The 24,108-nt window shown below is 42.7% G+C and overlaps 1 protein-coding gene across 4 annotated transcripts in view; it reads left to right on the forward strand.

The window, feature by feature from the left end:
- RPTOR (regulatory associated protein of MTOR complex 1) overlaps window positions 1–24,108 on the forward strand; it is a 155,904-nt gene that overhangs the window by 10,703 nt on the left and 121,093 nt on the right. For all 4 annotated transcript variants that reach the window (XM_074607399.1, XM_074607396.1, XM_074607397.1 and 1 more), the window contains exons 2-3: window positions 4,216–4,318; window positions 7,427–7,509. In XM_074607399.1, coding sequence (XP_074463500.1) covers window positions 4,216–4,318; window positions 7,427–7,509 — 186 coding nt within the window. The remainder of the gene's footprint in view (window positions 1–4,215; window positions 4,319–7,426; window positions 7,510–24,108) is intronic.

Genomic DNA, 24,108 nt, shown 5'->3' on the forward strand with positions numbered 1-24,108 from the left:
AGTTATTAAATCATTTTAAATTGAATGCAATACAAAGTTGTGAATTGTATCCAGTTGTTTTTTTTTTTTAAATGCAAATTACGCTATATAGAGAAGAACCCACAGTAAGAGCTTTAGTGGTTTTGATCCAGAGCCTTTGCTGAGAAAGCGTGTTGGATATAGGTTTTCCCAGAAGCTTGCCAAATATTCTTATGCTTCATTTTTTAATTCTAACAAAAATCCATTGAAATGTATTCTGGTGGATATATCCTTGAACTGTAGAAAAGAAAATTTCCACTGTCTTAATGACGGATGAGAATGTCCTACTACTTCTTGTATTAAGAGGCTTTAAATATGCTGGGGAGTTTCTGGTTGTATGTTCCAAAACAGCTTAGAAGTGTGAAAAGCATTATTTGATTTCTTGGGCTCAGGGTTTCTTTTGATCTGGAATGATTCAAGATCATAGATGGATGTTGAGTAGGAGTCAGAGGGGAGTGTGAGCGCGCTGTAACTCTTACTGAAGATGTGCTCTTTATTAGCGGAACAAATAGTCGTGAAGTATAATCCTTTACGTCCTTTGTGGGGAGGCAGGCAGAGGGGAAATCACCCCATTTGTCTTTGGGATCACTTAGGCTCTTACTTTTCATTACTGGTTTGCTGTCTGTTTTCAAGGAGAAATGCTTATTTAAAACACAGAACTTGGGAATAGAAAATAAATACCAGCCTGTTCAGCATAAGTCACAGATCAGACATTACTAGTAAAATATTGAAAAATAAGTCAGTATTAGACCACAAATGGGAAACTATAAATAAATGAGACAGAAAAGATCGTTTGGCAGGATACTTTCTCTTGAAAGAATGATTTGTATGGTTTCACTTCTAATAAGTTATTTTGTCCTTTGGTTTTGTTCGTTTCCTTCGGGCTCTTCAGTGCCTGTTTGCCAGCGTGTGATTACTTTTAGGGATGCTCGTGCTCTTGAACCCGCTGCAGCACCATGTTGTTCTGAGGCAGCTGAACTGGCCGGGGGTTTCACATACTGGGAGGGTGTCCCTGTGTGCAGGGTAAAGCTCAGGCAATGCAAGTAGTTCCCTAACCATGAGCTGGTTTGTGGTTGTACGCGGTGCAGGTTTTTTGGGGGGTGTGTGTTTTTTGTTTTCTTTGTTTTTTTTCATCTTCTCCCAGATTGTGCTGATCTGAGCACTAATATTCTCAACAAACGTGCAGAGTTGGTATGTAAAACTTCTGTGCTGCTTGAAATTGTAAAGGGTTACCTACTTAACATCTTTTGTGAACTGTGATTCATTTCTTATCTCCGCCTAGGGCACAGGCGGGTCACGCCAAAAGTGTTTTAAGCATATTAGATGGGTTTTGGCAAAGGGAAGGCAGGAGAAGATGACACTAAATAATCTTGAAAGGTGTTGCTTTCTAAATGAAATTCTTTCCTTTTGTTATCTTCTCAAAAGGAATAGAAGGGTTTCAAACTGCATGTTGTAACAAGTATTTATTGCAACGTCGAATTAACGTGATGTTTTCATTGGTGCAGTAGCCAATACTGTCCATGAAGTAGGTGAGCAGGAAGAAAGCTGGGTGCACTGCACTTGCTGAGGAAAAATAAGGCACTGAAGTACTGGGTGCCGGACGTCTGTTTTACTGGGTAGAAAGCATTTAAAAAAATCTGACCCTTAGGTTTTAGGACTAAAGGGAACTGTTTTTGTCCATTGCCACTTACGTACAGCAGTTCTATCAGGTATGAGCTGCTTCATCACTTTTAAAAATCAGGCCATTTTTATAACATACAGATTTTTTTACTGGATTAAATGAAAAATGAAAATTTTGGGAACTGTTCTTTTACTAGTGCTGGGTATCGTTTTGTTACCTTGAAAATCATAGAATCATTTAGGTTGGAAGAGACCTTTAAGATTGAGCCCAACCATTAACTGAGCACTGCCAAGTTCGCCACTAAACCGTGTCCCTCAGCACCGCGTCTGCCCGGCTTTTAAATCTCTCCAGGGATGGGGACGCAACCACTTCCCTGGGCAGCCTGTTCCAATGCTTGAACAACCCTTCTGGTGAAGAAATTTCTCCTAATATCCAATCTAAACCTTTCCTGGCACAATTTGAAGCTGTTTCCTCAATGTATCTATGTCCTGAAAATAACTCCTAGCATAGTGGCACGCCGTCCCCGAGCTGGAGAAGAAATCTTGTGTCCTTTGTGGGGGTCACGGATTCTCCGTGTGTGGTTTGGACCTGGAGGTAAATCAGTCAGGACTTGGATGTTGAAGCAACTTTGTTCACAAGAAGTGCACCCAGTTAAAAAAACCTCATGTGTACCTGTTACGTTTGTAAATATGTTGGGGTTTTGTTGCAGATGACGTAGGATGGTTTTTATTGGGGTCGTTACTGGAGTGACTCCCTGGTGAGACCTTTGTGCGGGGTTCTGTAAAACCAGGGCAGCAGTTGCTGGATGAAATTATTTTCTAAACAGAGGGGAAAAAAAAAAAAAAGAGAGAGGGAAGGGTAAGGTGGGTGTGAGCGACGTGACAAGGGTCAACACCATGTTGGTGGCAGAGTTTGGTTTTGAGGGTAGCGGTTTGGTGTTGATAAAATAAGCGAAGTGAGAGGGAAAGATAAGAGAAGCAGATAGAGGAAGAGGAGGATGGAGAAGCCTTCCAGGGGAGAGGACTGAATCGGGCTGGCTCTCAGCATTGCGGCTGCTCCCCATCACCAGCCCCTGGGTTCGGTTGCCGGCATCGGAGTCCCAGTGGTGTTGCCTCAGGGCTACCTGACTGCATCTTGCAGCTGACCCTCGTTTTGCCAGTAACTGTACTTTTACTGTGTATTGTTCTTACTTTTGATAAAGTACTCTTCATACATGTGTACTTAGTGCGTAACTTCGGCTGTGGCCCTTTTCACCCACCCTACGTGCGCTCCGTCGGGATCCCCGGTGAAATGCCGATGAGGGAATCCCCATTCAGACTCTTGTTTTCATCTGCATTCTGCAAAGTGCTGTGTCCTCCTTGTTAACTCATGGGGATGTGTAACTCCTGCACGATTGCAGGGGTTTGTTAGCAAGAACATAGTTCGGGATGAAGCTATTAACCAGATTTCTGGCTAATTTTTTACTCCGTGTTCCCCATCGTAGACATGGGAGTGAGCAGACACTGCAGCATTTCTGTCCTGATGTAGAGCCTGTCCCTTCTGCTTGGGGTGAATAGTGTCTCTCTGCTCCGGTTTCTAGTTTCTTTATAAATTATATGTTTGTGTGCCTTTAGCTTTTTCTACAAGCTTGGGGTTTGGAATTTTTTTTTTTCTTTTTGCCGACTGTTCTGAATTGTAATGAGCACCCTGGGGAAGCGGGGATGAGGGTGGCCTTGCTTCAGGCGAGCAGGGCAGTGCTCAACACTCAATGGAAGTACCAGAAGCCACGTTACTTCTTTTGTTTTCCTTCTGTGGTTTAGGTGTTGGGATGAGGGAGTTTAGAAAAGAGCATAAAGGTGGGAAATAATAATTTTCAAGCAATATTTTTAGCTGGCCGTAGTTAAACCAGTTAGTCGTTGGTTTAACGCAGCTTTTTGGTCAGAGGTAAGGTATCAATAAGTTTGGATTTTATGTGTTCGCGGTGCGCTGGTGGCTGCAGAAGCGTGTCTGAATGTCGGGTCTACGGGGCTGGTGCTGAAGCAGCAGCTCTAGGCAAGACCGGGAAGGAGCCAAGTGATGGTTTGTCCTACAATAAGAATATCCAGGATAACTAACATGCGAAGTAAACAAAACAAAACCAAAAGCAAAATAGACTAAACATTTTGTTACGGTTTGGTTGGTCACTTGGGAGTTTTTCCCTTGTAATGCTTTTAGTTTTAATATTAGAGAGGACATACTATATTCTAATATTGATCAGGGACCTTGAATAGCATATTCTCATGTTTTAATAATGTATTTCAGTTGGACAGTGACTAATCTAAAATGAGTAGCAGAAGTCCAGCGATATCCATTTCCATGCTCTATAAAAGAAGAATGGGCTCTGGAAATAATAATAAAAATAGTAATGTAAAATCTAAGTTCTGTTCTATTTAAAAAGAAAAATGTAGTCCATCAGGCCTTGCTTAAAATAGTCTGCGTTAAAGAGCAGATAACAAATGGTTGTGGAAACCCTTCAAAAGTTGTGGTAAAATTCCAACACAAGTGAAAACTGATTTTGTTTCTACACTAAGTAGACATTTTATTGTCTGTCTTTGCAGATGAAGACTGTTAGCGTTGCCTTAGTTTTGTGCCTAAATGTTGGTGTGGACCCTCCTGATGTGGTGAAAACGACTCCCTGTGCCCGTCTGGAGTGTTGGATCGGTAAGTCCTGAGAACTTCCAAGCTCCAGCAAACTCTGTTACTCTTGTAAGTACTACTGCGGCATATATAGTGGTCTTAAAGCGGTGTGTTTCCTAGACTTAAAATTAGGGCGAACGAAAGGAAGTCTGGCATCTCATTTCACTGTGTTTACATGAGTTAATTAAGTGTCCAGCAGTAACTGCTGCCACGGGTCGCCTCTTCTGCTTTATCCTAAAATGAGATAGCATGGAGGAAAAAAAGCTGTTAATTAGCTACATAGCTTTCTCTTAATTGTTGTAGATTTATAAATATCTAAGGAAATCTCGGAGCAGTAACATCTTGAGAGTACTGTGATCTGCAAAGGTTTAAAATTACCCTGCATCATACAAGAGGGAAATAAATTTTTGTAGAATGCATGGACTTTATTGCATGTTGAGGTGTCTGCTCTGAGGCTATTTTAACTGGGATCATGAATTCAAAAGACCAGGAGTTATTCCCCAAAATATCTTGCCGGCAGTTCCGCCGCATGGGCTTGTTACTTTGAGCATTGTTGGACTAAATTCCTAGTTGTTAAGAAATGAAAAGTTCCCCTGGTTTTGGAGATCAAGTCTGATTATCAAGACGAGACAAATCTGAAGTAATATTAGGAGGAAAAATCGTGTGTAAGAAAGCTTTCTGAGAGAGATTTGTTCTTTATCTAGGAATTGAAAACGTTCGGTCTTCAGCAAGTAACGTGCAGAGCGCTGTAATCCTAAACTCCGGGGTTTATGATAGGCTGCAGAAGGAAATTAATCATTGCACAAACTGAATTTCTCTAAAAAAATTTTAGAACGTCTCATTTCTAATCTTGCCTTACCTGCTTTGTGAATCATAACATTTCATTTATTTTTTTTTTTTAACCTAAAAATGCTGATGACTTTAAAGCAGTTAAAAAGCCATGAGCATGCACTAACAAATACATCTCTTCAGTGGAGAGAACAGCTCTCATTTCTCATTCACACACAAGCAGAGAGCAAAGAGAATCAGGAGCGTTGCAGAGTCATTAAAATGAAGTTATTAGTGATTATCATCAACAAAGAGAATTTTGAATGCGGTTTTTAAGTTAAATTTTTAGTGTGTATTTCTACACAAGTACTCATTTCCATTTCTTTAAATTTCCGAAAAAGGTGGTTGCAAAAATGTCCCCTGTTTTTTTCCTCTTCCACGGGAAGCTAATGGGGTGTGTTATGGAAACATGATGTCTTTGCCAGATGTGCAAGAAAGTGTGGAAATCATCCTGGTGCAATTGCTGCTGTTTACAGCTGAGCTGAGATCACCAGGTTGTGAACTCCGGTGACAAGCGTCCGTCGCAGTCGCGGACAAGGGCCGGCTGCTGTTCTCACTGTACCCTCCAGACGCCCCCTGAGAACATCTGAAGTGTTTTGTTTTTCTCCAGAACTAAGCCTTAGCTGGTATGTGTGCTACAGTGTCAACCTGGCACCATGTAAGGCGCAGAGAGCTCCGTGCCGTAATTATACGGAAGGTGTCCTGGCCTTCCCTAGCCTTATATATACACTCACCAGGGAGGCTGAAAGCTCACGTAATCACTGCGGTGGCATGAGCTATTAGGAAAATAATTTGTTTCCATTGTTTGGCTCTTGGAATGGCACCAGCGTACTTTATTTTTGTATAAAGGGTATTGTTAACAATGCTAATTATTCTGAAGGCGGTCCAGAGTCCACAAACTACATTCCTCTGTTGTCAAAGCGCCTGTGAAGTAATTTTAATTTCTTTTTCTGAAGTTCAGTTTGGTCCGTTAAAGGACTTAAAAAAAACTCTGATGTGTTTATGCTATCTTTTTGTTTCCTTTATTAAATTTTAGCTGTAGCTAACGGCGTGTTAACTAACAACAGACGTTATGTGGCAGTGTGGATACTTCTGGGGGATTACTGTTCAACTTCTCGAGGGGTTCTGCTCGCCTTAAACAGCGAGGGGACAGTTGCGGTTCGGAGGGACGGAGACTGCCGCCGTGCCAGGCCGTGCGGGGACCGGCTGCCCGACCCTCCAGGGCTGGCTCTGGCCAGGCCGCGGGGACACTGCAGGCAATTCACTGCTGGTTTACTGCTACTCCATTTTCTCAGGAAAATGTAAATGAAAAATGTACTCGCATTACCTTAAATCTTTCTATAAAAGTAAAATTTAAGTAAGATCCTAGCTTTTATTCATTTAAGAAAAATAACTCATAAAATCCTGCTTTCATCCTACGTTATTGTATTTTGCTTCTAACAGTACGAAGTAGAATATTTGTAAAGATATTTTTTTTTAAAAATAACTTTATTAATTTGGTTAAATGCTTTTAAAATAACGTATATTAAATTGCAAAATATTAGCTTCTGTTTTTTTTGAAACTTAATAGTGTCAATTATATGGCCACGGTTTTTGAATAAAGCACATAAGCTGAAGTTGTATCGGTATGTATGGATGGTGGTAATTATCTAGTGATAAAATTAACTTAAAAATCACAAATGGCATATAATCTTGGAAGCAGGAAGCATTTGAAGTAAATGAGGCAGGATTTTGCATTCAGCAAGAAAAAATGTTTAACATCAAATATTGAACCAATTTAATTTTTTGTCATTATTTACTGTAGAAACCTTTTTTCATTATTAAGAGAAACAAATGCTATGCCTCTCCTGTCTTTCAAAACAAAACTGTATTTATTAACTTAGTGAGAGAAATCTTCAGAATTTGACAGTCTTGAATGGTATTTAATTTGTACTTGAGTGAGGAATTTGGGGTAATTTTTGGGTGTTGCACCCAAGTAAATTCCATGAAGAATGTAACGTTTATGAATTTGAAATTGAATGCGTGAAAGCAAGCTACATATCATTAAACGGTCTTTCTTGCAAGCAGAACGCCGGAGAGGGAAAGCGCGGAAAGCTTTTGGCCTCTTTCTTCTGCAGAGCGTGGTGGTGTCTGTGCTTTGGTGTAGGCTTTGGTCTCCCAGGTTGTACCTCTGGATTTTACAGAAGCATAATTCGGAGTAGCTAAAGGTTTAAATGCGCATAGAATTGGAAATAATTTCTGCCTCCTGTCAAGCGCGGTGATTCAGTTGTGGTCAAAAATTCTCATTTGTATTTTATTTCCTAGATCCTCTGTCGATGGGTCCTCAAAAAGCTCTGGAAACCATCGGTGCAAACTTGCAGAAGCAGTATGAAAACTGGCAGCCGAGGGTAAGTGTTCCTCGGGCTTCCCCTGGGCGCGTGTAGCCGTGCTCCCCCTTTGCGGGAACATTCAGCCTAGACTGAAAACTAAGCGACGCGTGTGGGCCGTGGCACGCTGGCCTGGCACCGATTGTTGCTTCCTTCGTCCGTCAGTGTCAGTACGTTCTCGCGAGCTGCCGGACTTGGGAGCTCCTCAGCCGATGCCCTTCTTGGCGAGCACTTGCTTCGATCGCGTCTGGGGTGTTGGTTTGAAGTACTAAGTTCTACAGTGATTTTTTTTATTTTTTTTTTTAATTTAGGTTCCTCTGACTTTATTGCATTTTTGAGATGTTCTGAAGTTTTTCATTCTGAGTTTATAGTTTCTTCTGTTGTAAAAATGCGTTTGGCCTCAGCTAGTACAAAACTGTGTCCCAGCACTCATCAGTACTGGTTTTATGCTTTGGAACAAATGGATGTTTTACGGGTAGTAGCTGAGGAAGGATTTGGGCTTTGGGCTTTGTTGTAAAACAATTTCAGAGCTTTGGTAACTGCTAATTCTAACTGAATTATATAAGGTGTGTATTTGTTTTTGAAACGGCGTGTTTTGGATAGCAGTGGCACAAAGCAGGAGTTAAAGACACAAGCGAGCTACTGACTACTTATTTCCTGGTTTGTAACGTCTCACTTTCACTTGGGGAAGTGTTTTGCTTCTGGGTATTTCAGTTCCATAGTTTCATGTGTCTCAGTAAATAAACTACAGAAAGAGCTAAAGAATGAAATTTGAAGTCTGCAGCGTTTTCCAAACAGATATGAAACCCAAACTATAGTATCATCTTCGCTGCCAGCGTTCCCCAGTATGTTCATGTCCCTGTCTGTACACTCGAGGCAGTTTGCCTCAAATATTCCTCTTCAAAGTACCTGGACTACTGACTGCTTAATCATAAATTTGTCATTATAAGCATGTAATGTATTGTAACCCAAATGGAAATAGTAACTTCACTGAAGGAACCTACCTGTAGACTGTCTTTTGTATTTTTTTTCCTTACGATGCGGTGTGTGTACTGACCCAGTCTTTGTTTTTTAAGGAGACATTGTTTCTTCCCTTCTTTTTAGGTTGTCTTCAGTAATAATAATTCTGTGTGTTTTTGTCAGCATCAGGACTATATTTTATAACATTGCTCGCTACCTTATTTAATGCATAAATAATCTACTGAGTGTCTCTGTAACGTCTGTTGGTATATAGTTTAAGAGTACGGTCTGCCATTGGAAACGCTACTGGTATTTTCCTGTCCTCTGTATAGGACGACTGGTTGGGAAGGCCTTTGTGGTAGCAGTGCCCGTAGGTATTTTTAATCCGTCTTTCAGTTTAAACTGTGATGGGTTACATTCATTTACTTGTTTCTTTATAATTTATAAAATCTATAAATATAGATTGCCACTGCAGATGCTTTGTTCGGGTCTGGAGCCTGGAAGCTCTGGACATCCCCGTTCCTACAGGGAGAATGTGGGGTTTGCGTTCCCTCAAGTCTGCCGTTCCTTCATGAAGGACTAATACCTTTAGATAAAGGACAAGTGGCTTTGAGATTACCTTTGCAGGAGGAAATATGAACTCCTTTTGCCAGACACTGCTGAGAATATTTTTGACCGAAAGAAGGGCTGGTGTGTGTGTTGGGAAAGGCGGCTGGAGAAGCCATTTGTTGTGTGCAGTGAGTCCCTCCTCCCTCTAACTCAGACTTGGTGGAAATAGTAGTATATTCAGAGCGATTTGATGTAAATACAGCTCTTACCGGTTCTTTTCTCTTCCCTCTGTTTGATACTTCCCTGCCGCCTTATTCAGGATTGACTGGCCAGAACTGAGTATCACTCAGTAAAAGCTGAATGTATTACCTGCAGGAGACGTACAATTTTTAGTGGTTACACTTTTTTCTGAAGTGTTTTGTAAGTATATTTATAGATGAAGGACTTGTCTTGAAGCATACATGGTATATATTCAAGACAAGAGAATTTACTTTTGTGTTTTTCCTCTTGGTACGTTGAAATATTTTTATTTTTTTTTAAATCCCTCTCTAGCAGCCCAAGAATTTGGCAGAAAATTCAAATAGTGTCTGAAACCAAACAGGAGAGTAACACATCTCAACGCAAAGGTGAAAACAAACCTTATTCTCCGCTCTTTAATGACAGAGTCCGTGTTACTGAGGAATGAGGGACCGGCGTCGAGAAGCAGCAGGTACCCTGTATGGGCTGACCTCACGCTGCCTTGTAGAGTTTGCACAAAACATGAGGCAATTACTGAGCTCAGATGTTTGTGTGCAAGGTGCCTGGTTCTCAACAGTAAATCACAGCCCTTTGAAACATTGCGAAGCTGAACACGTACAGGTTTATTGCACTCCACAGGGCTCTTGAGTTTTCTGCAGTAATAAAGAGAAGTTGATGTGCCATCTGCAATAAAACAATAGGAACATTATTGAATTTCCTAGACCTTTCATATAAATACTAATACATCTAGTTTTGTCTTTTTCTCAGTGTTTTGGAATGGTTGAGGAACTGATGGAAGGAAGACAATTTGGGGGAAACTAGGCACTCTGAAAAAAAGACCAAATCATTAAAATCTTCTGAAATAGCCAATATTACCCGGCTGTCAGTGTGGGTCCTTACACTGGGAAATGCCTGTGGTCAGTGTCTCCCTGTGAATGCAGAAATGGTGCGAACTACTGGTAAACGGATCACGTCAGTAATAAAGGCTGTGTGAAAAGTCTTGTGACATCACTCCCAGTGCAGTCCTCGGCTGCTTGTAATTGTAGCATGTTGTTCAAGTAAGTGTCTGTTTTAGTTAAATACAAATAGCATAGGTTTAAAGCTTTTTAGCTTTAAAAGGGGTAAGCATGAAAATTCTTTGTTTCTGGAAGCTCCCAGGCTGCACAGATGCATATTTCCTTCCAGGTCTTATTGAGCCCCTTTCTAAATAATTTATCAGCTTGCCATTGCTTGAAGTATTTGTTCTGATTAAATTTAAGACTTTGCTTTATTATTGTGTAGCTACATAAATTTGTGTGCTGCGGGAGTAAAAAACACTTCAGCCATTGTTTCATCTGCAAAATACTGCAGTTAAACAATATTCAGTCATTTCATTGGAATTCTCAAATGAAAATTTTACTGGGGGAAGAGAGTAGGAGATGACAAAGCTGTAGGCTTTATCTGTCTTTATAAAGAATTTTCTGAATGAGTAAGAGTTATTGCCATTCAGTGCAAAGATAATTTAGGGGCTAGTGAAAAAGTGGAAATAAATATGAGAGCTCTTCTCTAATATTACCTGGGTCATGGCTTTTGAGTTTCACTGGGGATGGAAGGGGTTAAACGTGAGGGTAATCTGGAAAGCAGGCTCAATTACAGGGGATAAAAGGGGTTGCTTAAGCAGCTGAGAGTGAAAGAAGGAAAAGGTAGTGAAAGTTAAGAGCCTGGGACCCCACAATGGCCAGCCGGATTGGGGGGGGAAGCCTTCCCTGCCACTGCTCCCCTGGCCTTTGGGGAACCTGCAGCCCGAGGGATTCGGGGATGGTGGTGGGACTGGGCAGAACTGGGGCTTGCTGGTTACGGGGCCGGATTAAAGAGTTTGGCAGGCAGCGCCAGAACACCACGAGAAAGGAGAGCCTTTAGCTGAGACAGCACATTATATCACTTTAATTGCCCCAAATAAAGTACTTCACATTTCTATTGGGGATTCCTCACATGCTCTGTATTTAAAGTATTTAGATAAGAAATCGATCACATTGAGATGGTGTTTCTCTGCTTCTGATCTTCATTTATTACCCGCTACAGAATACTGCCTGTGCTAGGTGCAATGCTGGAGTGAGTGACCAGCGAAAGCACTAGTTTGCTTGTGATGCCAGTAAGTAGCAAATATTTTCCCTGTTGTTTGGATGCAAATTTAGTTTTCTTGGCAGCATTGCATGTTATGCCATTCAAAAGGCAGGAATTTTCCTTAGCTTAAAAGTCAACAGACTTTGCTTGAAAATAGGAAGAATAGACTGCGAATTCCGAGTGCTGCTGCAGTGAGATGGTTTATGGAGATGCAGTAGCTACTGGGGATTTTTATGAGCAGAAGTTACTGTTGCTTAAGTCCCAGTTTACTTCCATTTATCAGCAGAGCCTGGGACTTGGGTTCTTTGCTCTAACGTTCTGCAGGGCTGGAGCAGCGGGGTTAGTGGAGAGGATGAAGGCGTTACTCAGCTGTCTGCTGCTGCTCTGCACAGCACGCTCTTCCTTTTCTTGTGGACTGGCTTGAGAGAGTGTGGTTTTCTGCATCCTCTTGGCTGGAGCTCTCTGGACTGAGCTGCAGTGCGTTTGTATAAAAGGCACCAGTTACCCCTCGTAAAGTGACCATTGTGTGCGGTATTGTACAGAATGCTACGAGATGAGGTCGATCTGTGATTGCTGGCTTCGTTCTTAGGAGGGTGCCAGACTTTTTCTTTCCCCCCCTCCCCTTTTTCTCATAATGGACATCTCGTTACTTGGCTCCCAGCCTTCCCTAGACAATAAAGTTTCCTTCATTTCCATTCCTGGGTATATGCCTTTGAGAATGGGGCTGTGTAGCCAAAGGCAGGACTGTAGGTTGAATGATGCACAGTTTAAGTAATTCAAGATCTGGTATGAAGTAGTCTGGAGCATATGCTTATTAAATTTGCATGAAATTATAGAATTTTTTTTCTGTTTGTTGGCTATGGCTTTTGACCAGTTTCTTTCTTCAACTCTAAACTGACCAGAAGATTCATAGGACTTTTTCTTCCTTTCTCTCGTCTCACTCAATAATGTTCGCGCTTCTGTTGTGATTTCTATGAGTCCAAATGAATCCCAACGGCACTCCTACACCAGGTGCTTTTTGCAATACTCTTCATTCTGTGACAGAAACTTTCCCAGTCCTGCCACGGGAAGGTCAAAACCTGCTGTTCATAACTCTTCCTAAGCAGAGGTGAGGTTGAGAAAGCCGTCTCGGAGACACTTACGTTCCTCCATTGCTCATGAAGTGCGTTCTTAACGCTGGAGGAGCGTGACCTTGTCCCAGTGAAAATTAATGTTTTAAGTTTTTTAAAATCTTCTTTTTCCTGAGAGTTTGTGCCATGTGGTGGTTTTTGCACAGCTAGTTGGGAGACCACTGACAAACACATGTTGTGGCTCTGGGACTCCTTTTCCCTCCCTTTCCCACCCACCCATCCCCCCCTTTTTTTTTTATTTTATTTATATTCCTGTGGCACATGGGAGCCCTGATCACTAGAGGGTTGTAGGTAAATTTGGTTTGCATATGAGATTACTGAAAGAAATAATGTTTGGAAGGCGCAAAGGAGCGGAGCAATGGTAGAGCTGGAGGAGAGAACATGCAGAGTGGTTACGAGCAGCACGTTCTTCGAGCTGAAGCAATATGTAATTGGCGCGTGCGCAAGATCCGTCCAAGAACCTCGACAGCCCTGCTGCCAAGCAGAGCCGAGGGCTGGAGCGGGACTGTTAGCCTTCTAAGCTGGACTGTTACCGAAAGTAGAGCTTCAGTTAAGGTACGCAAGAGTTGAGGACCGTGGGTGGGTTAGGAGAAAAGGAAAGTTGCATTCTCTGCTATATTTAAGGTAGACTTTGGTCTGGCATCTTATTCTCATGTGTATGGAGGTTTCAGAGGAGGGGGAAAGAGCTCTGGAGACCCTTATTGCAGTTTGAATATCTGTTGTCCACTGAAGCCGGTTGCAGTGGCACAAATTCCATGTCTCTGTGTCTCTAAAGCCATCTCGCCGCCAAGGGGAGCGGGCATTTGCTCTTCAGGAGATTTGGAAATGAGCCGGTGAAGGCACAAAGGTGCGAAGCTGCTCTGAGATCTGACAGCACTGTTTTGGTGGGATCTTGCTTTTGCATAGAGACCTTTGCTTCAAGCTGAAGGTCAATTCTTCTAGGGGATCTGGGATTTTTTACATCCTCTGGTAAGTAACTTAATGGAGTGTGAGCGGTTTGTGCCTCCCTCTAAATTTAACCACAGCAAGGTCTGTAATTTCTCATCTGTGCAACATCTATTTCCCCGCTCCCCCCTGCCCTGTCAGGCCAGTAGCCCTGGGGCTTCTGTACCTCCCCTTGCGATAACCAACACCAGCACAGCCAAAGCTTTAACCTTTACATCCCAAAGAATTTTTTCCCCTTACACCCACTTGCCTAAATAAAACAAAGTCAATTACAGTATTGATTTTCCGAATTCAGGTGCTACATTGTTGTCTCCCTTCTTCCACTTCCTCCTTTTTTGCTAAGACAACCACCTGCACTATTTTGATGGTCTAATGGAATTAGCTGTATCTCGTTGTAGCTCCACCTGAATGGACATCACTGGAGGCAAGGAGAACTATGAAGGGGGATGAAAATCCCAGATAGAGGAAGGACCAGAGAGATCTAGAAGGCAAGATTAAATAAACTTTCAGAAAGCCTTTGGGAAGGGGTGGCTTGAAAGCAAATTCCGGTATTTGAGACTGCCCGCGCCTGTAGCATCCCTGAGGGTGGTGTGGCCACTGTCACACAGCAGTTTTCTGGCTGTCCCTTACGCAGTTCTCTTCTTGATGCTCCATTACTTGCATTAGTGTTGCTTATTAAGAGACAGGCAGTAACATATCTGAACTCATTAGTCTGCCAGGTCTAGGCATGTTTCAGGTCTTTCCAGCCCATTTAATTTATGTGGTTGTACCCATTTTTTCACACAGTTCAAAGATGTGACATAATCAAGGAGGAGCGACTGCAGCAATCTTTTATTGAAGTGGGCCCAAGGGAGCTGAGAAACTTGGTACTAATCCCAGGCAGGCATGGCTGGCCCTTTTATGGTGGCGTTAATAGAAATGTGTGTTACACTATGGCTCTGTGCTGTCTTCTCCCCCAAGTTCCTGACGCCTGGTTGAGACTCTCAGCAGTCTGTATGTCCCATTGTGCTTAACTAGGCAGGTTTTTAAATTGAGGTTTCCCTTTTTTTTTTTTTTTTTTTTTTTTTTTTTTCCATAATCCAATACGCTATGGTGTGTGATGCCTCTTGCAGCTTGCATCCACCAGTGAGTGACGGTCTCTGAGGAGACATGGCATACAATACGGATAGATTATACTTTTTGTGGCAAGCCTTCAAGGAAACAGTGATGCTTTTCTGATCAAACGAGGCTGCTTCTTTCTCTCTTCTAGTCTGCTTCCTGACAGTTTTCTCTTAATTTCAAAGGAAATGCAGCCAAGATACTTGAAACAGATAATTTAAAGCCTCTACCTTTTCTGTGCATGTTTTCTGTTGTTGATGCTGTTGTTTTCCCTCATTAGATATCTCTGGGCTTTGATAGGGTTTCTGAGGTTTCATTCCTTGCATTGCTTCCTTCTGCCTAATTAATTGGTAAGTTGCCTGCTGCACATCAAAGGTTGAGCATTTCCTAAAGAGTAACTAGTTAAGCATGAAAACTAATTGAACACATGACCTAATTATTGGTCTCTCTGTGAGTCATACTGTTCCTTTATTTCTGTAGGGTTTTTCTTTTGAAACAACAGCAAATAGTAATTGCTGCTGCAAAAGGAATATTGTAGAAATCCAAAGGGGAAAATGTAAAATGGAAAAACTTGTACTTGGTCTCCCTGCTCTGCAGATGTAGGAACATGTAACAAAAAATGATTAAGAATTATAAAAAAAAAAAAAAGGCATTGTGACCTTGTTTAACAAAACCAGGTTTTCCTAAGAGATCTGTGTTTGTTGTTTTTTATTTCCCGACAGCCTCTTGAATTTGGCAGCTATTTCAGGCTCTGCAAAATTTTGCTGTATCAATCCTTTGCTGTCTTGTTAAAGATCAACTGTCTTCAGCATAGACCAGCATTTTTTTGCAGAGGGGGAAAAAAAAAAAAAGTCTGTGATAGAAGAGGGGTGAACAAGCACAATTGCCAAAGCCAGGTATTCACGTTCTCATTCTATCTGAAAACTTGTTGTGACCCTTCTGAGTCTGACTGTTAGCCATGTGCTGGTTTTGCAAAATATCCCTCTAGAAGAACTGGTAGTTTAGCCAGAGAAGCACAAATTGTAAATATGGTGAAAGATGAAAGCCACTTTTTTACGTCTTGTGAATATAGAGAAAATTAGGGCAAATTAGGCAGTATCTGACTTGTAGTTTTCCTTTTAGTAGTTCTGCGAGAGTGATGTGCGACCCAGGCATCCACGCATCTGCGGCATAGCTTGGCAGGGAGAACACGAGACCAGGGGCTCGGTTTAAACCATCAACAAAGACGCTTTGCGTTGAAGCTACTCTCTTTTGTGCCAAAAAAAATTTGAACTGGGTCACCTATTTTCTTCTGCTGTCGCGGCACTAAGCATCGGGAGGGAGTCGCAGTGAACCACTGTGGAGCTTTTAGCATCTTAAACCACTGCAGAGCTTCCCGGGAGTTTTGCAGCCTGGTTTGGAGCAGCGTATCTGTAGGCACTGCTGGTGTGCCCGCCTTCGCGTGGGAGCAGCTGTACCACCTGTACGGAAAAATCTCCTGTGGCGGTGGTAACCAAAGGATTTGGGAGTGAGCTGTACAAGTGGAAAGCTCCCTACTGCAATTCTGGGGCTCGGTCTCAGTAGAATGCATGTTTTAATTCTTTTGGTAGTGAGGGGAAAAAAAATAATCTGATAAATCTTTAACATGCTACTAAAAATAAAGCGTAAACTGCAAAATTGTAACAGTACTGTACTTAATACTGATTTCTCTGAGATTCTCGTGGAAAAAAGAGGCACAAAAAGGAAAAAAAGTAGAGGCACGAACCGATGTGGAGAAGCGTATTTAGAAGCTGTAAAGACAAGGAAGTGGCATTAAGCTGTTTTGTGAACTGAACTGCTCATGCATTGCAGATCAGCAGTGATCTGGCATTCTGGAACTAAGTCAACAAACTTGCAAAATCAGTTTAGTGGGAGAATCCTCTGGGTCTTGCCATCTTGCTGAAAGCTTCAAACGCTGCAGGCGGGAGTGACCTTGAATCAAGGAGATGGGGCAAAGGGGGAGCTACTGCAGAAATCTAGAAAGATAAGTTTGAACCACAATGAAAAGGACGCTTAACTTGTAAGGAGACAGAATTTCTTCCCATTTAATTAGAAAAGGGATGCAGTAATGTGACCGCTTTGGTTAGCGCATCTCTCTGAAAAGCGGCAGTCTTCAAAATCTCTGAACTCCTCCAGCAGCTGCCGGCCGACGCTGCCTGCCTCAGTCGTGCTTTCTCCAGGAAGCAGACCTGCATCGCTGCAGGACATCCCTCCACTATTTCTGCATGTTTTAAACAGCTCCGCTTAAGAATGCGAGCAGCGAGCTGGTAAAATCTCCCCGATGCACATCCAGTAAGGTCTGCTTGGCACGGCAGCAGCTAAGGGCATAAGGCCATCAGGAACCAGATTCTTACTGTACCTCCCGCCTTCCCCTCCCTCACACACTGCCGTGGGCCCCCTTGCCAAGGTGGAACGTCCTGAGACTGCCTCTGAACTGCTTGATCAGCCAGCATCTGGACTCCTATTAATTTTGAAATCTTCTATCTGAATGCAGTTGTGCAGTGACCATGCTTTCTCTTGCCTGGCTTTCCATAAGCTTCCGACAGTAAGATCCATTGTATACTTCCTCTCGGGTTTTTTTTTTTGTATTTTGTCATCAAAATGGGGCCAGAGTTGGCAGACAAGCAAGATTTGCGTCTTCTGCTGTATTTTCATATGACCATTGTACTCTTAATGTCAGTTTGTCCTAAGATGTGAAGAAAGACCCGATATTAGAAAGGCTTCTTGAAAGAGATAAGCAGCTCTGCCTGCTCAAATCTGATTAACGTTTTTCTGTAATTACCACCCAGCCTCTCTGTGACCTATTTAAAAATACCTTGTCTTTGTGTTGGTGAGAGTAGTGAATCACTGGTGATTAGAGGCAGGAGAAGCTTCCGCAGATGCACTCGCATGGACCCTGGCACTCGGGATCTCGTAAATACCACTGGGTGTCCCCCGGACAAGGGGTCAGTCGCTGCAAACCCGGACGTGCAAATGGTGTTGGATTAGACAACTGAGGCTTCGTTCTGAATAGACATCAGGGTTTTGTGCAAAACTTAAAGCATTAACAAGGACAACTGTTTACGTTTTTATATTCCTGCTCATCTCTAAGGCAGGATGAGAAAATCCTGAAATACCTTGGTTTTAACTCCTTTCATATGGACCTTAACAAAACATAAACCTCTGAATTATTTTTTTTCTCGTTTTTCCTTCTCATGACTCATTAAGATGATTGTTAATCTGAATATCGCTTCATTAAACAATTACTTTGCAACTAGAGGAAAACCTCAAATTACTAAAGAGTTATTAAGTATTGAGAAGATTAACTTCTTGTCCAAGCATGAATAGGGGACAGTGGTACCTCCTGTTGGGGACGATGCGCCCTGACCAGAATACAAAGGCAACCAGTTTGAGGATTCACTTACGCACCAGATTGCGGTCCTGCAGCCTAAGCTGGGCCCCAAGTAATAGCTACGCTTGTATTTAAGAAACAGGAAGATGTAGAGCCTGAAACTTTCAAGAGATCTTAAAATAGAGGTTATAAAGAAGGAATAGTACTAAAATGACACTGTTGCTTAGGAGTTACGTTATTGACTAAGTAGGTTTTAAAGATGTGTCCTGGTGTGTACTTAAAATCCTGTTAGAGCATTTTGGGATGTGACCCATCAAAGCCATCAAACCGTCATGAGTCTGGGATAGAGATCTGGCATATAAGCAGCAGATTTAAGTTCTTTTACAATTCCCTTTGTTTAAAAATAAACAACTATTTACACAGCCATCTCAGAACATTTAGTTCTTTGGAACAGATAGGGAGGGATTCTTACCATACAGAGTAGGCTGGTGGCTACAATTTCTGTAAATCTTGGAGCAAACTTGTAGCGTGCAGCAGCCTGTAGTTGCTGGGAAACACACCTGCCTCCCGAGTCTGCCTGTTGGAGCAGATAGTCAACGTTGGTACTCTTGATTTTTGTCTTCCCGGTCAACATCAATTCTCATGAACAGACTGCTCAAAGGTATTTTTTTTTGGAAGTATTACTGAATACTGAATCCACACAACGAGGATTAGGTACTTTGGAATTCATTTCACATTGGGCTTAAAAGCAAGGTCAAAGACTCTGCAGAGGAAAGGTAAAGTCACTACACTGCTGACTACAGGCGAGCGAATAAATGTTCCACCCGTACGGCTTAGCCCTAGTAATGCATTTTGTCCTAGACATCTAGCAAATTAAGCTGTTTAAGTCTGGGGCTGCACGTGAATATATTAGCAAGTAGGAGACTGAGATGGATTTTTAAAATGCAGCCAAACATCTCCAGAGAACTTGCCTAAGACTTGCAAGAGTCTTCCTTGTGGCTTAGTTTAGCATTTAGACTTAAGAATCTGTAAGTTATAGTACATCTTCACCGTAATTAATATTTTTCAAGTTAGCAATAACTAATAACATTATCAGAAACATTTTTTCATGGCCCGTATTAACCAGGTTAAGCTGTCGCTCGTAACATCCATTTGGGATTTCCAGCATACTCCCTTGTACTTAAATATGCAGGTTTTGATTATCTTTGATTAATCCTCATGAATTTACATCAGCGTAATTTCATGTGCCCACAAGCTAAAATTAAAACACCTAAAAGGTGTTTAAAAAAAAAAATAAATAAAAAAGCCTGGAATCTGTGGATATGGTTCAGAATAATTTGTATTTGCATGCATGTCTCTAACGCAAGAGTTATTGTGGTCATATCAGCCTGGGCTTACAGGCAATCGAATTTATGATTGATTTATAGTAGGTATAAATTGAAATCACTTCTTACGCTGCCGCATTGATCTCTGAAGTTATCACATAACGTGCTTTTGCAGCTGTTTACTTCTGGGCTACCCGCGTTTTGCAGGGCGATGATGTGCAGCAAACCCCCTCCTGTTCGCAGGCGTAGGGAAACCAGCAGCAAAGCGGCATCGGTGCAAAAGGGGTGAAATCCAGAGGCCTCCGAGAGCCGGCCCGTCCTGCCGGCCTCCCTGCGAGGCACAGCTCCCCAGGTACTGTGGCACAAACTTCTGCTACCACCGCCCCTTCCAGGCTCTACAGCAAACTGGGAGCGATGCAAGGGCGTGTGCTGCCCCGGAAGGGTTTCGTCTGGCTGAGGTTTTGCTGCTGTCCTCTCTTTTTGGGCTGGATGTGGAGAAGAGCTGCACGAGTTCCAGTGCATCGCTTTTGGATAAACCTTGAGATGTCCTTTGGAGAAAAGGACCCACATCTATTACAAGACACATTTTTTCTATCGATGTAGTAAGGGTTATTTTAAACAAGCAGTTGTATTGGGGTAGTGCACAGAGTGTTGCTACATGAATTCCAAAGGCTGAATATATTTTTGACTGATTTCCTGAGGAAGCCAGGCTTTTAAAAGCACGCAGTGTGTGCTTGCGTCGTGCACCCACCGTACATCCCAGCAACCATAACACATCGCGTGACGTTTTTAAAAGCGTTGAGAATTTGGAATTTAAATTTGTTTAAAATATTTTGTGAAAAATAGTTGGCTGGAGGTAGGGGACAGGCTGCGTATTGTTACTCTCCCGGCCAGCTGGTCCTACGGACATTGACAGCTACGTATGGGGAGGGAAGAGAAAACACCATTAACCCCCAAACCTTCAGGGAGGGATTGCACCCGATTAGGTGACAGAAAATCCAAAAACGAGCAGCAAAGTTGGGGAAAACTTGGCTTGATTCTGCTGCTCATGAAAGAATTCTTTTCTCTGTAGGTTGTTCATTTATTGGGAAATAGTGCAAAAATAAAAGCGTTCTTGAACAGTTCCAAATTTGTCTATTCTTTGATGTGTTTCTAAAGCCAGTGTAGATTCAGGATCCTAAATCTTTCTTTGATGCAAGAAAAAAAGGTGTGTTTTAGTAAGTATTAAAACTAAATTTTGGTAAATCACAGAATTGAGATATTAATAACCGTCTTGAATGAACCAAAGAACAAAGTATTTTTGTTATGAATTAAGTATGTAGTTTTTCCACTAAAACAGCTTCAACTTCAGAAGACCTGGAAGTAGCCAACTTAGTGTCATATCTAGAAAAAGAAAAAAAGGGATAACAACATCGTGAAAAATCCATAGTAGTGGATTTAACTGAAGAGAAATGAGCGGGTATAAGGGAATTAGTAGTGAAAGTTATTAGGAACACGAACTGTTAGTGTGTATTGGAAGAATTTGCGGCAGAAGTGGCCGAGAGAGAACAGCTGAAGATGAAGAACCTCAGGGGTCTCGGCTCAGTCTCCCAGGAGAGAGGTATCCCTAAAATTAGTTCTAGCACTGTCCCTGCCGAGACTACAGGCGGTGGGCAAAGATGAATCATGATTAGCAATTAAAAGCTGTCTGGGTAGGTAACTGGACTGGAGCAACTGGGCTGTACTGGAGCAGGGGAGCTGTGCTGGTTCCAGGACCCTGGCTGATGCCTTGGCCAACCGCAGGCGCGTAAAAACATCCTGCGCAGAGCCTGAGCGCGTATCACACACGGTGAGCGGCTTCGGGAGCTGCAGGTGGAGTCTGGGTGCTCTGCTGTCCCGCAGATATTGCACTTCCAGGAGTTTGAGTGCCAAAAAGCTGAAAATGGTTCAAAGAAGTGATAGAACGGTGTCCTGTGGCAAGGACATGCTTGTCTCTGCAGCGTTTGGTTAAGCTCTGTCTCTCTCTTCTGCTCTGAACACGTCAATGGATATTTTCATTTTAGTTTGCCTAGTTCTAGTGTTGGAAGAGATAATAGCTAGCGAATGGAAAATTAAAAAAACATAATTGTTTCTCATTTTACAGGCCACTGTTATATACAGCTCTGTATAATTTTTCCTGGCAGATGAATCCTTGGGAATTTCATCGTTCCTCTTGGGAAAGCCATTGCACGGCTAAAAAACCCTAGACTGTCTTCAAGACAGTGGTGTTTGCTGGGTCTCCGCAGTGGGTTTGGGGCTGCTTTCTTGCTTTCCTAATGATTTCTAGTTCTGTGCTTGCTTTTGTGACTGTGTGTGGGCTGATGTTTATCCAGAACAGCTCCTTACACTCCCAAGGTCTCACTTCTGAGTGCTAGTACGCAGGTGGGGGCTAATTGTTCCCCGTGTAAGATCAGAACGCTGCTTCTTCTTGCAAAACTTTTACACGTGTCTGTATTGAATATCCTCTCCCGTGCTGCTGCGTTACACTCCGTACCGCAGGGTCCGCCCACAGTAACTCTGAATAACCCTCTGTCAGCGACAGGCTGTCGTATTCCGGCTCGCTCCCTTTGCAGTAGTATTCATTGATGTGTTGGATGATTCGGGCTACAAAACTTATCCCCTTGGAACTTCACAGCGACTTCCCTCCATGGGCAAAACTAATGATTCTCCCCCCACCCGCCTGCTTTATGAGGAAGTCTTTATATATGACTTTCCTCCAAATCTCGTGTTAAGATCTCGCTAAATGTCTTCTGGGAGTCCAAATGGGTTTATATCAAAAAGATACTTTCTCTCATCTCCATGTTCTTTGATTCTTTAAAAAACTCTAGAAGATAAGAGTTTGATTAAAAAAAAGTATGGCTTCTCATTATAGATGCTAAATGGACTCTTCCCCAAGGTGTTTATTCGTGTCTCTGTTTGTTTATGATTATTCCTACCAATGTGCTCAGCACAGACGTCAGACTGCTCTGGATTTCCTCTGGATTAATTTAAAAAAATGATGCCATGTTTACTGCTTTCTCATTCCTCATACCCGGGCGGAGTTAAGCTGCGGTTACCCTCCGCAGTTACAGTTCTGTAATTCGATATTTGTGTTAATTTAGTTTGCACTTTTAGTTCCGTAACCCCCGGAGCTGGGGTGGGACGTGGCCAGCCTGGTGATCCCGTTGCTGGTAGCCGATTGTGGCCGACGGTGGCCGTGGCAGCCCCGGAGCTGTGAGCCCTTTGCGTCAGGCCGGGGACCCTCTGACAGGAGCCTCCCGCAGCCCGGCGCTGCCGAGGGCTGGGGCAGGGGCTCGGGCTGTGCGTGGGCTTCCTCCGGGTTCCCGGGCTAGTCCCCGGCTAGCTGGTAATTATTTTTAATTCTCCAGAACCTATCTTATAATTAAAGATTTTTTTTTTTGTTGGTAGTTGTAATATTGATCTGAACGTTGATTGATCGAAAGTGGTTTTAATACCATGAATCAAAACAGCAGTCAGTCCGTCTTAAATCTTGCAAACCTTTTGTGATAGAATAACTTTTATTTGAAATCCTTCCTAAGGAGAAGAAATCTCTCAGGCTCGGAAGGGCACCAGCCTCCCCTCGACCAAAGCCGCCAGAGCCCAGCGGTGCGGGCACAGCCCCTGCGCAGTTCCTGCTCCGCGCACTGGGACCTGCCGTGCAGCAAGCGGCGGATCTTCACTCAGCCTTGGCTGCCTTAAACAGGGCTTATGGGTCTTTTTTCCCTCAACCAGACGGAGGAAATCAGAAGGGTGTTTAGGAAACTGTGAATGCCGCGTGTGCTAGATGCACGGCACACTATTTCCTCATAGACATGAACTTACCATTCATAAATATTTATAAATAGGAAAAAGCACTGTTGAGGTCTGTATTCGTCACAGTTTTCTCACTTGCTGCAAGGTGTTACCCAGCGCAGGAGAGCAGCGGTGGGTCGTACAGCCCTTGTGCGGGTTTAGGCAGTTCTCTCGGAGAGCACTCCTGCTTCGTCTGATCTTTGGGGACTACCCGAATTCCGTGCAGATACAGCTTGTCTGCGTATTCCAACTCGGTTTCGAGCGTTAGGTTTTTCTCTGCTTTCTGCTCAACATCAGAAAGTTCCCTAACAAAAGGACTGGAGGTGATTGCAAAGAGTTTCTGAATATTCAGAGCAGAAATCTAATGTGACCTTTAGAGCAATGGAAACGAGGGCGAATTTGAGCATCCAGTCAAGAACAATAAAGTTAACGTTCCAGTCCTTATAAAGACAAAAAAGATGGCACAAATCACTGAGCTTCCTTTCTGCTGCACTAGACTATGATTTGAACCCTTTGAGAAGCTCACTAAAGTTTTTTGACCCAATTTTTTATTTTCCTGCATGTCATTACGAGATGATTTCATAGAATGCTTTAAAAATAAATAAATAGAAGTATGGTAACACTATTCTCTTCTAATTTATCTAAGCTATTCCTATTGTATTTTAATTTGTTAATCCGGAAGTATAAATGCCGCTGTTCCCCTGCTGCTGCTTTATTAAGCGAGGATTAGTGTTTGAGGAATGTTTTAAAACAGAAGTTTATCTGCGTGGTGTATACTTAAAATGCCCTGTTTTAATTTTGCTCCGTTATAATAGCTATTTTAGACTTCTCTTTCTCCTAAAGTTTTGTTCTTAATAATTTAGAAGCATTTATTTGAAATCATTTAACCCGGGATTTCCCGGGGCATTGGAGCCTCAGAGAGTGGAGATCTGAAGCGAACTCCTTGCCGGGCAAAGCCACACGGGCGTTTCATTCTCCGAGGCTGTTCCCTGGCGCTGGCAGGGGCTGGTGGCCGGTGGCACGGCGTGGTCTCGGTGGCACGGCATGGTCTCCGTGGCACGGTGAGTCCCGGAGCGGGGATCCAGCCCTGGCACAACCCCTGTGCCCAGCCCCT

Source organism: Larus michahellis, chromosome 14 (assembly GCF_964199755.1).
Source record: "Larus michahellis chromosome 14, bLarMic1.1, whole genome shotgun sequence".
Classification (NCBI taxonomy): Eukaryota; Metazoa; Chordata; class Aves; order Charadriiformes; family Laridae; genus Larus; species Larus michahellis.